Source organism: Corvus cornix, chromosome 1 (genome assembly GCF_000738735.6).
Source record: "Corvus cornix cornix isolate S_Up_H32 chromosome 1, ASM73873v5, whole genome shotgun sequence".
NCBI classification, from domain to species: Eukaryota; Metazoa; Chordata; class Aves; order Passeriformes; family Corvidae; genus Corvus; species Corvus cornix.
In genome coordinates, this window is record NC_046332.1 from 80,213,403 (window position 1) to 80,229,272 (window position 15,870).

The window sequence follows — 15,870 nt, forward strand, 5'->3', positions numbered from 1 at the left end:
CCCGCTCGCCCGCGGGGCAACAGCGGGCGAGACCATGAGGACGCACGGGGGGGGAGGGCGACTGAAGAGGCGCCACTGACGGCGCTGAGGCGCAGTCACGGCCCAGCTGGGAGGCGCTCGGTACCGGTTCCTCCGAGGCACCGTGAGGACCCTCAGCGGGAGCGCGGCCGCCGCCGCCGAGCAGCCACGCGCCTCCCCCCCGTCCCCGTGCGGCGGCGGGAGTTGGTGCGGGCCGGCGGCGGAGGAGGCGGGGGGCGGCGGGGGGCGCGCAGGTGAGCGCGCGGCTGTGTCTGCTTCCGGCGCGCCCGCGTCCCCGCTCCGCCGCGGCCGGGGAGGCGACGCCGGCGGGCCCCGCTCCGCGCAGGTAACACGGGTCGGGGGCAGCCCCGCCGCCCTCGCTGCCCCCGCCGCCCTCGCCGCCGCCGCCGCCCCTCGCAGGCACCCAGGAGGGGAGCGAGCCCACGGTCCCGGGAGGCCCCCTTCCCCCAAGCCGCGGCTGTTCACTCTGGAACCGACTGGCGGCAGCGCGGGGGGAGGGGCGGGTGATTGGATGTGTCCCTGCGCTCCGCCAGCGGAACCCGGCCGGCCGTGGGAGGCCAGAGGCGCTCCCGGGGCGCTGCAGGTGCAGGGCAGCGACCCGAAGCCGGTGTCGCAGGAGGCGGCTGTGGAGCGGAATTCCTGCCTCCCTCGCGCCAGGTTCCCATCTGCGGCGCGTGTCTGTAGACGTGCGAGCTGCTGAGATGACAGATAGCACACACGCTGTCAGCTTGCCCTTTAAAAACGATCGTTCAAAGCAAGCCAGCCAGCCGTCTGAATGTGTTTTTGGTAATTCTTAGCTGCCATAAACAAAACCTGCTTTTCTTTCTCACGTCTTGAAGAATAAGAGGCGCATAAAAATAAAAGGGAACCGTTAACAGCTATAGGAGGAAAACACTGGAACAGATTGAGGGTAGTGTTGTCAATTTACAATCGATAGAGGCTATAGTTACTGTAATATTATGCTTGAACTTCACTTGCAGCAGAAGTTTGCAGGATTCAGCAGAATTAAGTGACCTTAAAATGCTGTATGATGATTTATTAATTTGTATAAATTATTCTGTACTCCACATTAGCAGTGTATTGTGACTGTAAGGGATAGAAAAGATCAACCACAACCATGTAAATATGGAAAGCTTGTAATTTTTTTATTTTATTTTTTTATTCGTGTGCTGGTTTATAAGTGTAATTGCTCATTATGTCCTCATCATGATATCACTGCAGTGTATGCTGTTGGCACCTCAAAAATGATAAAAAGTGCTGATTGTGAGGTTCTAGAGATGCTTAGGGAAAGACACCATGTGTGTTGTGGTATTTTGAACGGTATTTCAGCTTTTATTGGCTATGAGTTCAAAGATAAGCCTTGTGTATATTTTATGTCGAATGAGACACCTATACTAACTTACCATTTTCTTTCAGGTACCTCACTGATACCTTGCAGAGGCAATGGAGGCAATGATGAAAACCCTGTTGTAATTAAAACATAAAGAAAAAGTATTCCTAACTGTGCAATACTCTTTTAGTATCATTCAATGCCTACTATTTCAGAAGATGAAAAAGAAAATGGTTCTGGAAATAATGGAAACACTGAAAACAGACCTGGGAAAGAATCCCCAGAAGCTTCTCTTCATGATCCCGTGAAGCCATACTGCATGTCAGATGCCTCCACTGCATCCCTGGTGTCTAGGGAAGATGGGCATTATCCATGGGGATGTCCTGTGACTCATACAAGAGAGAAGTTTTATACCATCTGCTCAGACTATGCTTTTTTAAACAGAGTAACATCTATTTGTAAAAGTCCAAGTGCTTCAGTTAGTGCCTGCCTATCAAGCAGTGCTGCCTTAAATGTTGGAAATAATACGTCTAACTTGCTCAGCGTTCAAACTGGTGCTTCAGAGATAATCTACAGTGAAGATGCTAACTTGGAAAGCCTGCCTGGCAATCTTGGAAAGCTTCCACTGGCATGGGAAATAGACAAATCAGAGTTCAATGGCGTGAACTCAAATCTGAAGAACAAAGCAGGTGAGGTGGTGAAGTTTTGATATGAAAGGAAAAGGCTTCATGTTTACAGCTTGTCTGTGAAGGGGGTTGGCCAGCACATGTCCCGTGAGGAAGTGCTATAGAAGAGCCTGTACTTCATTTCAAGGAACCTGCTTATCAGGACAGAAGAGAGTGAGAGAGAAGGAGAGAAAGTCGAGTGTAACTGCCAGGGGAAGTGGATCCAAAACAAGGCTGGCTTCTGCTTAACTGTATATTATTTGGGATGGTTTCTGCTGTTGCGCCCCCAGCCCTCCCCCTGTGTTATTGGTGTGACTTTTTTCTTTTGTTTTAGTAGAACCTAGTATGTTATACCTCTGGATGTATGGCTTCAAAATGGGACAAAAATACTTCTGCTTGAGCACGTGGCCCAACTCTCCATTTTCTGCTGTCACAGTGGCTTATAAAAAGGAAAAGACCTTGGGTGTATATTATTATTAATGGATTTGCATATAAGTTTTCATCAGAAACTGTAGCTGTTTGCAAGGCTGGCAGTGAAAAACAAGCATTTCATTATGTTCCCTGTGTACTTAATGTTAGGAGATGAGAGGTCCATGTTGGTCTGAGAGTCTATTTCTGGGATGGGTGATATAACGCATTAGAATAATCAGATTGACTTACCTCTCTAAACAGTTGGGCAGGTCATCATTAATTCCATTTATGATCTAAACACCGTGTTGTTTACAGAGCTAATGGCAGCTTTACAAACCTGTTGATAGTTTAGAGCTTTCTCCTGTATTTGAGCTTTCTCCTTTCAATTCATATTTAGTCCCAGTTTACACTGTGTCTCTATTTGAGCTGTGTGCTCAAATAGAGTGTCTCTATTTGAGCTGTATGCTACTACTAAGAGTATTTAGGAAGAAAGCTATGAATGGCAACCTAGGCATCCTTTTGATTCTGAAATTTGTTTTGCAGGCAGCATGAAGAAACAAGGGACAAAGAAAAAATCCGTGGAGAAAAAGAGCAAACAATACAGGGAGTGTCCTCAGCGTTCAGCTGTTGAAGATGTGAAGGAGAGAAAAGTGTTGGACCTTCGGAGATGGTAGTATTTATAAATTGCATTTAAAATTACCCATGTAGTTTCTCAGTAAACACTGTTGCTAGTTACCCGATTTCCAACTTCTTAGTAGTGTCTTTTTAATTTTTTTAGTAGAAAGGGGATATGTTAAGCATACACACTGTGATGCATTCTACAAGAAAAATTAGAGCTTCTCTTCCATCTGTTGGAATTCTTAAAATATTTTTCCTTCTAAATTTTCCTTTTACTTTCAGTAAAGGGAAAAACTTATGTGGAGATTCATTTCAAAAAGAAATACAAGTTCAGTAGCATGGTCAGGGAAAAAGTAACCTTAAATGTACCACTGATACCTTTTACTCCCAATTTTAATTGATCAGAATCTGTCGTTTCTATAGGACCATTATTGTAATAATATAGTTCACTGAATTCACTTAGTTTAATGCATCTGTCCAGTTCTTACTTTATGTCTGTGACATCAGAAAGTTGGAGTTAACCTAGGGAATCTCTGACCCAGAATGACGTTCATTAGTAAATTGGTAGAGATGCAGTTTGCCACAAGTTCACATGTTAGAAGAGACTGGATAAATCCATATGTTATATTAGTACAGAGTCATATTTTCTGACAGTCGTTTGTACAGAACTCCCATGGGGCTGTTAGAAATTTGACTGATTTATATGAAATAGGGTAGTAGCATCTAACAAAGAAATTGGTTAACATAGTTGCTTAATTTTTCTTTTAGGGATAGAGTTGTTTCGGTTTTTTTGTTTGCTTTTTTTTTAATACAGGTGACATAAAAACATTTAATATAATGTGGCACTTTAGTGATATGGCACACAAAAAAGTAGTTGAGGTTTATCATATAAGAGTCAGTAATGTGTTACTAATGTGTTTGGGGTTTTTTGTTTAAGGTATTGTGTTAGCCGACCTCAATACAAGACCTCCTGTGGAATTTCATCCTTAGTGTCTTGCTGGAATTTCTTATATAGTACACTGGGAGCTGGAAGGTAAAGTCACACACAGAGTGCTTTGCTTTGCCTCTAGAGCTTCAAAAATATGTTTCTAATTACGATACTTCTTTGTTGTTTTTTTTTTTTAAGTTTACCACCCATCACTCAAGAAGAGGCTTTGCATATACTGGGCTTTCAGCCCCCATTTGAGGAGATTAGGTTTGGTCCCTTCACTGGAAATACAACTCTAATGAGGTATGTTTGGTTCTTTTGATGCAGCTAGGAGATAGAACCTTTAAAAATACAGTAGTAGTTCATTTATTTAAAAACAAAGTGGCCGATGTGTTAATCCCCTTAAGTTTTAGAATAATGAAGCATACCTGAGTACTCTGACAATGAAACTTCCCAAAGAGTTGTTTGCACTGGCCATTTTATATGGTGTGATGTTGTTACACAGGTCAGGTCAGTGTGAAAGTCTATTTGAATTTTGGTTCAGTTTGTGTAATGGTTGTATAATACTCTAATGAGTCCAGCCTTCTGGTTAGCAAACTTTCTCTTTATACTTACGTTCCTGTTTTTGAAAATGCATGTTAAATACTTGCTAGTGTCACTGAAACAGCCTGAGAAGACAATTGATACATTATTAGCTTTAAGTAAAATGTAATTTAAGAATTGAAAATGAGATAGTGCTGCACCTTTGCTCCAATGGAGCTGTTCAGGAACAAAAACATGGGTCTGGAGTCACAGAACACTTTGAAATTTTTTGTCACTTCTTCTCTGCTGTTTCCTGATATTTATAGGTTGGACCTAAATTCTTAGTACTTTTTTTTTTTTTTTGGGGTATTAAATTAATAAGACATTCTAGGATTAAACAGAGCCAAGGAGCGTATTGTACTAGAGTGCTGAACATTTTGACAGGGCTTTGTTGTGTTACACTTTGGTAAGATTAAAAAATTTTGCATTATTCTTGCTTCATGAGTTGCATTTGATTTAGTTAATTTTTTTTAGGGCAATATATAGTGTTTGGCTGATCAGGATGGTGCTGGATATGAAAATGTGGCAGCAGTCTCTTCTGCATCCAGCATACTGGCTGGATTGTTGGAAAGTGTCGTGAAAATTTCCTTACCTGCTTTAGGAAATTCAGATCCAGGATTTGTACCTCTTCAGGAATATGTCAGGGTGTAGCAACTCTTATAGACCAAGCTGATACAATGTTCTGTCTCTTTATGTCAACAGTGTATACAGACAAAAATTTAACTTGTAATTCTTCTTCAGTTTCCCCTGTGAGTGTCCTGTGTGTTGCAGAGAAGTTACTCATCTTTTTCTTTTTTTTTTTTCCTGCCTGGTCCAGTAATTTTGAAGTACTTGGCAGATTCGAAACAGGATGGCTGGGAGCCAGCCCTATTGCCCAACATAGCTTTGTGATTGAGGTATTATCTTCAAACATGTGAATTTAAATCTTCTAATGTGGAAAAATTGCAGGCCTGTCCTTGCTTAGTGTTGCGGTGAGGAGATGCAGTCTGAGGCTCCTGTAATGCTCAGGCTTTGTGAAGTTTAGGGGAGAGAAACCCAACAGGATAAGCAGAAAGTCTCACTTGAAGGGTCCCTTCTGGTGTCTTAGATTTCATTTATGTACCTTACAAATCACGATTGAAGTTTGGCACCTCAGAATTTGTGTGTCTTTCTAAAGGCTGAGTAATTGAACATTAGAGGTGACTGGACTCAGTACAATAGGACCAACATTTCACATCCAGATTTTTGGTTATTATGGATCTATGTCAAATCTGGAAAAGCAGAATGAAGGAAAAGGCTCTATGTATTTATTTTACTGTCTAGGATATTTAAAGTTTCGTTTGTATTGGGTGCCATAGTCATCTACAATCTAAATACTAGTGAGGTAGGTACTTAGTAGCACACCAAGACTTTTTTTCCTAAACTGTCAAGCATAAGGAAAGTGTGAGGAAATAATATTGTATTTAATAACTCTTGAGTTACTACAATCTTTAAGCTTATTGTTTCAGATGGTTTAGGCAAATAAATGATCACTTCCATATCAAGGGATGCTCATATGTTCTATATAAACCTCATGGGAAGAACAAGACAGCTGGAGAAACTGGTACGTAGCTAATCCTAAAGCATTCATCTTATAGTGTATAAATTGAAAAATCCTGCAGTGTGTAGCATTTGACAGGACAAAGTCTGTAAGTAGTACTTCCATTCTGAGATAAGGTATTGAATAGCTCCAAGTTGGTTGACTTTTTTGCTTTTACTTTTTCTCTTATCTAGCTAAAATTTTCATTTGTACTTTTATTATGATAAAATACATTCTGTGCTATATATTCTGCTGCCACAGAATTGGAATTTTAAGGTATCCATGAAAACACTGCATTTCCAGTTCTGCATTCGTGTGTGGGAAGATTTGTTTGCTGTCATCCACTGGGAGAGCAAAAAGTGTTAGTCCTTACTAAATGTTTTATGCTTTTTAAAAGCCCAGTTTTAAAGGTAATGAACTCATCTGTTGTGCTTGACTTTAGCTAACATCTCTCTCTGAAGTTAGGTGATTATTCTCAATTAGCTTATGAAGTTGCATTTTTGTCTACTTTTTTAGGCGTGCTATTTAAAAAAATTTTCTTTCATGCACAGTTTACTATCCTTTGGTATAGTCTGGGTAATTACCTTCTAACTGAAGGTTTTTTTAAAAGCACAAAACCATGCTGAAAAGTTTTAGAGATTATGAAAATGGAAATTTTTTTTTTCTTGGTATCCCACTTGAAAATTGTCGTGTTTCAGTGCCTCTTCTAGTCTTCTCCTGAAACTGAGCACTGTGGTCACATTATAAACCATTGCATGCCCATATGTGTTCCTGAGACTAGGAAGCTGCAAGAAGCTCATGATACCAAAATGTTTGGGTGTTTTCAGTGGTTTCAGCAGTATCATCAATGTGCGCCCCATCTGACTTGGGGCAGTGGGACTACATTCTGTTGCAGCATGTATTTCCTTGGTTAAGAGATACTTTTGGTTCTTGTAAATTTGATTTTGATCTAAACACAAAGCATACTTTATATTGTGTTTCCCTGGCACAGACTGTGCAGCAGATAGTATTTAATTTCCTGTCTGGTACAAAAGAGTAATAATAAGTTCAAAATCAAAAGTGTACTTTGTGCATGCCTGTCAGGTCATGTCCTCCCATTCAAAAAGCAGTATAACTACTTTGTTGTGAAATAGGTCTTTTTTTCTGCTGAATATGTTACATAGGATCCAAAGCACCCTGGCCCGTAACCTGACCTTTCTTTGTAGCTGCAGGGGCCCTTGCGAAGCTAACACGTGGACTGAAAGACGAATCAATGGCCTATATCTACCATTGCCAAAACCATTATTTTTGCCCAATTGGATTTGAAGCAACCCCAGTAAAAGCTAGTAAAGCCTATAGGTAAGATACTGTGTTTATGCTTATTTTAGTGGAAGACACATACAGAAAAAATTACTTCAAATTGATACCATTTTTCTCCATAAATAACATTTCAGTTTGTGTCATATAGGCATTTGTCTGAGCTAGAAAAACACTACAGTGTGATTTGAAAGGACTGATTTAAAATGAAACATAACTAAACAGACTACACTGAGAGAACTTAAAAGAGAAACTGTAAGTGGTATTAAGAAATTGTTTGTTTAAAGGCCTTCTAGCCAGATGGAGAGAAGGTGGTTATTTTATTGAAGGACAAGTGAAAGTAACTAATCTGAAAAATAAAAACGTGTGGGCTGAAAAAAGGCCAGGTGGGGTTTTTTTAAGGCTGAACAATAAAAAGCTAAGTAATTATGGGGAGAGTCTTTCTAGAGAACTTGGAAGGGAAAACAAAAGAAATGTGTGTATGTTGCAATTTTCCTTTATAAACTAGAAGCAAAAAGTCTACAGTGATATTAATCCCTCATGAGGTGAATGTGATGAAATTTACACTTAGAAACCAGTGCTTGTGTGTGGCAAGAGCAGGGGTTGTGTGGGTATTGCAGGATGGTGATTATGTACTTTTTTTGCATTAATGTTGACTAATAATGGTGATGGTAAACTCCAACTACTGGAGTGTAAGGCATAGAAAAGTAAAGATACCTGAATAATTTGTTACCAGGAATTGGCAGGGGATAGGGGAAGAAAAGCTAGGAGAGAACTTTGGACTTTGACAGTAGGTTTGGCTTTTTTAAACAATGCTTGACATGCTGGACTACTTCTATAAGCTTAATATGCCAATTTTAGAATAAAAATACAGTTACCTGTATCATAATTTCAGATTTGTCAGGGTGAGGCTACTAGGATAATATAATGCAATAGTAGATATAGTTTTGAATTAAATACTGGTTTTAAAAAGGATAATAGCATTAATAGTCATACTGAGTTTAGGGGGAGTCTTGCATTAAACGCACAAATTTTAACTTTGAAAATATTAATTCTTGAGATCATATGTGTTAGCTTTTGTAAGGTATTTACGTTGCTGCTCGATGTAGAGTGCTATACGTAGTAGAGTACTCTATGCACTCTCTTGTGGAGAGTAGTTTGTTTTATCTCATTCACTGAATCATATTAAGCTGTTTTTCCTCTCTCAAAGTAGTTGCAAACATGGTATGTATTAAAGGATTCTGTTAGACTTTCTCAAGGTTCAACCATTGGTCTGTATTTATGAGCATTATCATAGAGCATAAGTAGTCAATCCCTGAGGAAATTAGCAGATACCAATAGTGGGGAACGTCAAACAATGAAAAGCATAGGCCACTCGTATAAAGTGAACTGGCTATTTGCTTGCTGAGCAGTCTGAGTTTGGCTGTGTTGAAGAGGTAGGGTCACGTCAAGGAATGGAGAATGCTAGCTCTACTTTTGGAGTTCAAAATGGTCATTGATTGGAGGTGATAAAGCATAATCATCTGAATCTAATTTGTCCCCAGTGTGAGGCTTATGATAGGGTTAATGAAAGCTTTTAATATATGAACAAAAGGATATAGTTTCTTATTGAGACGAGTTCACTGACTTGCCAGGTTTGTGAGGAGAGTGTAAGAAATATGCCCCAGATAGAAATCCAACACATTAGCCTACTTGAATTTACCGAAATGTTAATCACGCACTTACTCAATCAATTAGTAAGAATCTGCCCTGGAAGACCAAAATTAAAAAAAAAAAAGTTCACTAGGTCAAAAATGCAGTCTGAGAAATAGTATGGTCCAGTGTGTGGAAATGTAACATGCCTGATAATTAATTTAAATTTATATTGTTTAGTAATGAGTCAGAACAACACTTTCATTCTTTACCCATGGCTGAAATGGATTCTTAGTCACTAGTGATGTTATTTTTAAGTCAATATTAGCTTTTTTTCTTAACAACAGTTCTCTTCTAACAATGAAACATGAAATAACAACTTCAAGGAGCTTTTATAGCCTTACTTTAGGCTGGAGGTCAGACCAGGTGAGCATCCTGTTTTCTTTGTATTTTCTGACTCTGCTGAGGAAAAAAAAAGTTTTGTTGCAGAAGCACTGCCCATAGATCCTGGAGCAGTTCTTGTTTACCAGTTTTTGCACTCTAATTACAAAGGAAAGTTTTTATTTAAAAATCAAGCTAATAAACATTTTAGGTCCCAAAAGGAGTGGGTAGGTAGGTTGCTAGGCTGAGCTTAGAGACAGTTCTTAGGTCACCCACAGACTTCCTGTATGATCTTAGGTTGCTGGATTTGGACTCGGGAGACCTGGGTTCAGTTCCCAGTTCAACCACAGACTTCCAGTGTGACTTTAGGTAAGTCAATTAATCTATCCTGTGTCTTGGTTTCCCATCTTTGCACTGATGGAATACATTGTTATTTTACAGGGAATTTTTTTTAAGTAAACAAATTGTTCCAGGAAATAAGGCCATATGTTGTCTAATACCATAGGCAGAAAAGTCTCAGGTTTTGTTACAGTTGAAATTGATGCAGTTTTTCATAAGATAATTATACACAGGAAGTCACAGAGCATTTCTGTGTGTCTCATCAGTCTGTCCTAATACCTGTCACAAATTTTCCCTGACAAGGTTACCGCAAGCTTTGAGCTTCTTGGAAGTTGATTGCAAACTAGCATTAGTTCAAAGGTTTGGATCTTTAATATCTGGTATTGGATGCTTAGAAGGAAGCATTTGAAATTGCCACTTTTTGTTCTTACAGGTTACCCTACAACTCTTAGTAACAACTGCCAGCCAAGGTATAGGTTAAAAATAGTGGAAAGAGCTCTTTCATGACTGCTAGGCATCACAGATGGGGAGGAAGCTGTTTGTACCACATTTGTGTGGCTTTCCACAACTCTTATTTCTGTTGTTTCCTATATATTTATATTTACATTGTGTACCAGACTGTCTTTCATCCAAGTAAAACTGCTTTTAGTGAAAATCTGTCTTCCTTCCAATTAATGTGCAATAGCATCCCCAAGGTTTGCTTTCAGGCCTTGTGGAACAAAAGGTTCCCTGTATGCAATTGTGAGCACTATAGCACAGGAGCTGGTTTTTAGTTTGGCTGAGGAAACAATTTTAAATGTTAAAAAATCCTAAAATCCTAAAAAGGACAACAGACTGTTAATATCTCTTTTTCTTTTTAGTATGCACAATAAATCTTACTAGGATTGTATCTTCTGTTGAACAGAGGTCGTGTCTTGCAGCAAGAAGTAGAATATTGGATCTTAATTGGAGAGCCGAGCCGAAAGCATCCAACAATACACTGTAAAAGGTATGTTACTTGGTAAGAATGCAGCAGCTTCCACTGCACCTTTCCCAAAACTTGGCACTTCAAAACAAACCACACTAACAGCGCTGAGGGCTGAAGTCTGCCTCACCAACACAGGCTCTCTGTGACCCAATGTTTTCTTTCAAATCAGTTTGGAGTTCTCTACTCAGAGTCACCAAGGGACTTTTTAGTTCTTTTTAATGACTATATACATGTGTATATATGTATGTATCTGACATAAACAGATGCTGCTTTAGTGAGAAGCTTTGTGTTTTGACCTCAAGGCTGGCTCTGCAGCTTTGTATCACCTGTCAGAACATATGTGGGCTCCTGAAAGCCAAAGCCCGTATCTTTTGTTTGAGCGTGACACAGCTCACGTTAGTCAGGAGGAAAAGGCACCTCAGCCATCTACGGTCGTGCCAGTTGTGACTTACAGACTGCATGGCCCTTTGAGGAGTTTACAGTGGAGCTGAGGACATCCACAGGCTGTGTCTGGGCTATGCACAGGATATTCTGTTGCTGCTGACATCTAGCTCAGGTACAGGTACAGCCTGTACTTTGTTGTTTTATTTGCTTATCTGTGCATTTAAACAGTACATTTATGATGAGGTTTGACTCATACAAAGTTGATGTCTAAACTACACATACAGACTAGGAGAGCTAGAGGATGCTATGTAGAAATATCATGGCTTAGTTATATTTAATTTTTTTTTGTCAGTGATGTGACAACTGCAAATACCTGGGTATTTTGGACTACAAGATTAAGTGCAACAAAATTAAAAGCACATTATGCATGTGGTTACTGAGAAATGGCATACTGTAGATCCCAAAGGGAGAACTTTGTCCTGTGGTATATTAGCTACAAATGGCACAGGAAAAGGTTTCTGAATATATAATAAAACCCTTTGTAATACTAATTTTGATTGTGGAGACATTCTTCCTCCTGCTGCACTCCTAATGAGAGCTGGCAGAGAGAGTTCTGTGCATAAGGAAAGAGGGCAAAGGTTGGAGTAGAAATGCATTTTCTGAACTTGGAGGGTGGTGTTAGAGAGAAACAAGTAGTTAGACACTGATAGAAATAAAAAGGTGATGTGCAGGTTTAAAGGGGTCTGGAATATGAAAGTACTTGTTTCAGTTGGGCTGGAAGGAATTATGAATCTTTGAAAAGCTGAGTGAATGGGGAGTGATTGAATTGATAGTTTAGAATTAAATAAAATGGAGGAGTTAGTTATGATGAGAGCTGTCTGGTAAAAGCACATTTAGTGTGCGAAAAAAACCAAGGAATTGAACAAAATAATACAAAAGGGTAGGTGAGGTTTAAATAAAGAAAAGGCTAATGTTTCTCCTTGCCTAAACCACACTTTGTTTCTTTCCCAAACTGATGAATTGGTAAGCGTAAGGAATGTAACTAATGACTCATGGTGCTCTTACTCACTTTGGAAGGCGTTTCCCAAGAGCAGGAATAATTACTGTGAATGCTTTGATTAAAAGTGACACTTTTATATCTAGCTTGATGTCTCTTAATATTGAGGCTTTCATAACTTCACACATTCATTTATCTTTAAATCACTGGTAAGACTATTTAAAGCTACAGATCTGTATTTGCGTGCATGTGTATGTGAGTCTTTCTGCTGCTGAGGTTTTATGTCAGCTGAGTAGTAATGATTTTATTCTGTAGGTGGACAGATATTGTCACTGACCTAAACACTCAAAATCCAGAATATCTAGATATTCGACACCTAGAGAGAGGATTGCAACATCGAAAAACAAAGAAGGTAAGGTAAACTCACTGAGATGGGAGGAAACTCATGGTAGGTTTTTGCAAACTTACTCATACTTCAGCAGTGTAAGATAACTTCACTGAAGAAATTTGTTCTGTTATGAAGTGTTGCTGAAGACAAAAGTATAATGTGAGTTCTTGCATAACAAAGTCATTTAGATTTACTTGCTGGACAAGATATAAAACATCAGTAGCTTGGTATATACTAGGATGAACCACAATATCTGTGTATACAGAATGTATTTGGTCACAGTATTTAACTTTGTTGCTTTAAAATGTAGCTGCAGCAAGTATAGAAATGTTCTGCAGACAAATTACAGACCATTTGGGGTGTGACCTTCTAATGACATTTTAGTGGGAAAGAAGTACAATCAAGTAGGATTGGGCATAAAAGAATGCGTGTCTCCCTTGTGTGGAGTTACTGTCAATGCATGTGGCTTTCTTTCCTATAGATAGGGCTGTATCTCATGGGTGGAGGATGTATTTGTGATTTGAAGATGGAAAGTCTGTGAGAAATAATAGACTGAAGAGATGATTTCAGGTGTGAAGACCCTGTGGAAGACTGTGTCAGCAAGATCAGGATGGACCAGAACAGATTATTTCTGAGAAGGTAGCTAGAAAGTAAAAAAAGACTAGCAGAAGATAAGAAGATACTGGCCCCTGAAAGATAAAATAGGTAGCTTAAAAAGATCAAAAAGGTGAAAAAGAAAGCAGTAATTGAATCTGGGAAACAATCAGAACTGATTGATGCAAGTTGTATATTTGTGTATATGGGATTGTGTTGTTTTGTTGTTTGTTGTTTTTTTTCCTGGTTTGTGTATTGTGGCACTTTTTGTTTGTTTTCTTTTTGAAAGTATTGTGTTACTTGCCAAAATGCTGATATCAAATATCTATGTATGTTAGAAATGTGCCTGTAGTGTGCATTTAACAAAGAACCTTTTTTACTTCGATTAGGTTGGAGGAAATCTTCACTGCATCATTGCCTTTCAGAGACTTAACTGGCAAAGATTTGGTCCTTGGAATTTTCCATTTGGCAATGTTAGACAGAATAAACAATCTCAAACACAAGGACAAGGAATTTCCAAATCTGAGAGTGAAGACAATATATCTAAGAAACAACATGGACGACTGGGTCGATCTTTCAGTGCTAGCTTTCATCAAGAATCCATGTGGAAGAAATCTAATCTTCGGGAGAGGAGGAACAGTGGGTATCAGAGTTATAATGATTATGATGGAAATGATTAAAATTAACTTTAGATGATAGAGTTGATATATTAAAGTTAGTTTTAATCAAAACTTATTAGGGATTTATTAGTCCTAGAACACATAAGAATAGAAATTATGGTATAAGATACAGCTTCATAATTATTAAATAAATACGTTGATGTGGTTGCAATGGACGAGATCTGATGTATAAAGTGACAAATAAGCACAGATTGTTGTAATTTTGCAAAGGTGAATATGATAGCAAAATCTATCATTTCTTTTGAAATAATTGTACTATGTCCTGATCTGTGAAAACAAAAGAACAGATTGAAATCAGTCAATGTAATAAACAGACTTCATTGAAAATATTTATTGTTCAAAAGCATGAAAAATTATGGTATGACTTTATAAAAAAGGGTTATTCTGCAAATGGTGTAAGGATAAAAGTAAACATTGCCTTTGTTTCTAGCACTTCATTTTAGTAAGGCTGCCCATATCCAGTGCAAATGAAAAAAAAAATCACATTTGTTAGAAAACTTGTTGGATTTACAAAGAGAACGTACATTCTCCGTTTAATTCCCACTAGACTTCTGTCAGTTGGATAATCATATCTTGTCAAGAAGGTCTCCGTTTCTTTTCCCTTATCTGGTTGCCTGTTTTTGACTCTGAGGAATCACCTGTTTGAGGATGGAACTTCTCTATTACTTTTGCTCTGTGGGTAGAGTGGCTGAATTCTTACCCTGGAGCCTCCTGAGAGCACGGACTGACTTAACACAAGCTTATGAAATTCGGTATTAAAAAGCTGCATTTACCATTAGCCAAGAGAGCTAGCTGAATACTGTGTTCTGTTGGCAGTTCTTTTCCTTGTTCAGTCTTAAAACCTCTGTCCTTTCTCTGCTGCTCTTTTCATTTTGTGTGAAGGGGATGCAAGTGCTGAAAGCTGCTGGCAGCCCCGATGATATACCTCTCAGCCAGAACAATTCAAGCTTTTTCAGGTGTCCCAGGTGAAGTCTTCTTTTTTTTTTTTCTTTCCCTGGTTAATCTAGTTGTTTGCCCAAACACATCTCAACAGTTGTATTGTTCTGTGTACAAATGTTCATACCTGCTCAAGGATTAATTTTTTGACATAAAAAGATTTGTCATGGAATGCAGGGGTTTTGTAGGTTGCTGCTTTTGTTAACCAAAAATGGGAGACTTTTAGACTTTTGTTCATTCAATAAAATTTGTTTTCTATCTTGTTTGCTTTTCATTTTTCATGGAAATGATGGCCCTGCATTTAGTGAAGGTCTTCAGCAAAGTAGGTAAGTGACTGATCAGAGTTGCAACTGCTACTTAGCAAAGTAGGTAGGATCTCTTGGGTCATGAAGAGTGGTGCTCTGTGCAGCCCCTGGGACTATTAATGTTTAATTTCTCGAAGTCTGCCAGCCTCATGACTGAACAAAACCCATAGGTTTTGAAACTTTATTTTCCAGATCAACTGTTTTCAGACCCTGTTTTTGCAGGCTGAGGTTGGGCTGAGGACTCAGCTTTATTTAGAGTACTTAAGCTGTGTTCTTCAGGGGATTTAGGACTTAACGTAGCCAGAGTTACATGTGTGTCTCATAACTTTTGCTTAATAGTGATAGTTGCACTGAGGAACAGGGTCTCTCCTCTGATGGTAGCTGGCTGCTCTGCTTAAGTAGGTTGTGTTGAAATTCTGGCTGTACAGTTATTTTGCTCTTGGGTTGGAGACTATCACACTTCATCCACGGAGTACGTAGTATGGATTCTTCAGCACTAGCAGGAGCCAGGTGCGTGTCCTTGGGGTTGTGCTGCAGGGAGCGTTCTCTAGGGATTCCCAGGTCGTGGGGTGCATGCAGTGAGGGCCACTGGGGCTATGGTTGGGCCAGAACAAAGAGAGCACAGGCTGCAGGGGCAGTCATGTTTGGGGGTGGAAAACATAGGACTGCTTTTGTTCTGCATTGTGGGCTTTTGTCCTGGGACAGGAGACTTTTTTCATTCTCCAGCCAGAGATAGAGTGATAGAGCCGGTAAAGGGTCTAGAGCACACATCCTATGAGGAGCGGCTGAGGGAGCTGGGGTTGTTTAGCCTGGAGAAGAGGAGGCTCAGGAGTGACCTTA

The 15,870-nt window shown here is 39.4% G+C and overlaps 1 protein-coding gene across 5 annotated transcripts; it reads left to right on the forward strand.

Moving 5' to 3' along the window:
* The first annotated feature begins 281 nt into the window (after nt 1-281).
* BIVM (basic, immunoglobulin-like variable motif containing) lies at nt 282-14,988 on the forward strand. 5 transcript variants are annotated; one of them, XR_005603545.1, is made up of 12 exons: nt 282-364; nt 1,456-2,058; nt 2,989-3,115; nt 4,001-4,096; nt 4,190-4,294; nt 6,061-6,155; nt 7,337-7,469; nt 9,738-9,809; nt 10,684-10,767; nt 12,443-12,539; nt 12,997-13,154; nt 13,499-13,589. XR_005603545.1 is itself a non-coding variant. In XM_039563967.1 (11 exons), the coding sequence occupies exons 2-11, from the start codon at nt 1,569-1,571 to the stop codon at nt 13,787-13,789; spliced, it is 1,590 nt and encodes a 529-aa protein (XP_039419901.1). In that variant the 5' UTR covers nt 282-364; nt 1,456-1,568; the 3' UTR covers nt 13,790-14,988. The 5 variants fall into 5 exon arrangements, 4 of the variants coding, with proteins under 4 accessions (XP_039419901.1, XP_039420022.1, XP_039420084.1 ...); XM_039563967.1 differs by lacking the exon at nt 12,997-13,154 and having other exon boundaries at nt 13,499-14,988; XM_039564150.1 differs by lacking the exon at nt 12,997-13,154 and having other exon boundaries at nt 283-364; nt 2,993-3,115; nt 13,499-14,988.
* Nucleotides 14,989-15,870: the final 882 nt, after the last annotated feature.

Excerpts from the sequence above, each read along its gene's own strand:
- BIVM (XM_039563967.1), top strand. The coding sequence starts at position 1,569 with ATGCCTACTATTTCAGAAGATGAAAAAGAAAATGGTTCTGGAAATAAT. Across the intron at positions 7,470-9,737 it reads AAAGCTAGTAAAGCCTATAG|GTTGCTGGATTTGGACTCGG; the intron begins GTAAGATACTGT and ends GTATGATCTTAG. Across the intron at positions 12,540-13,498 it reads AACATCGAAAAACAAAGAAG|GTTGGAGGAAATCTTCACTG; the intron begins GTAAGGTAAACT and ends TACTTCGATTAG.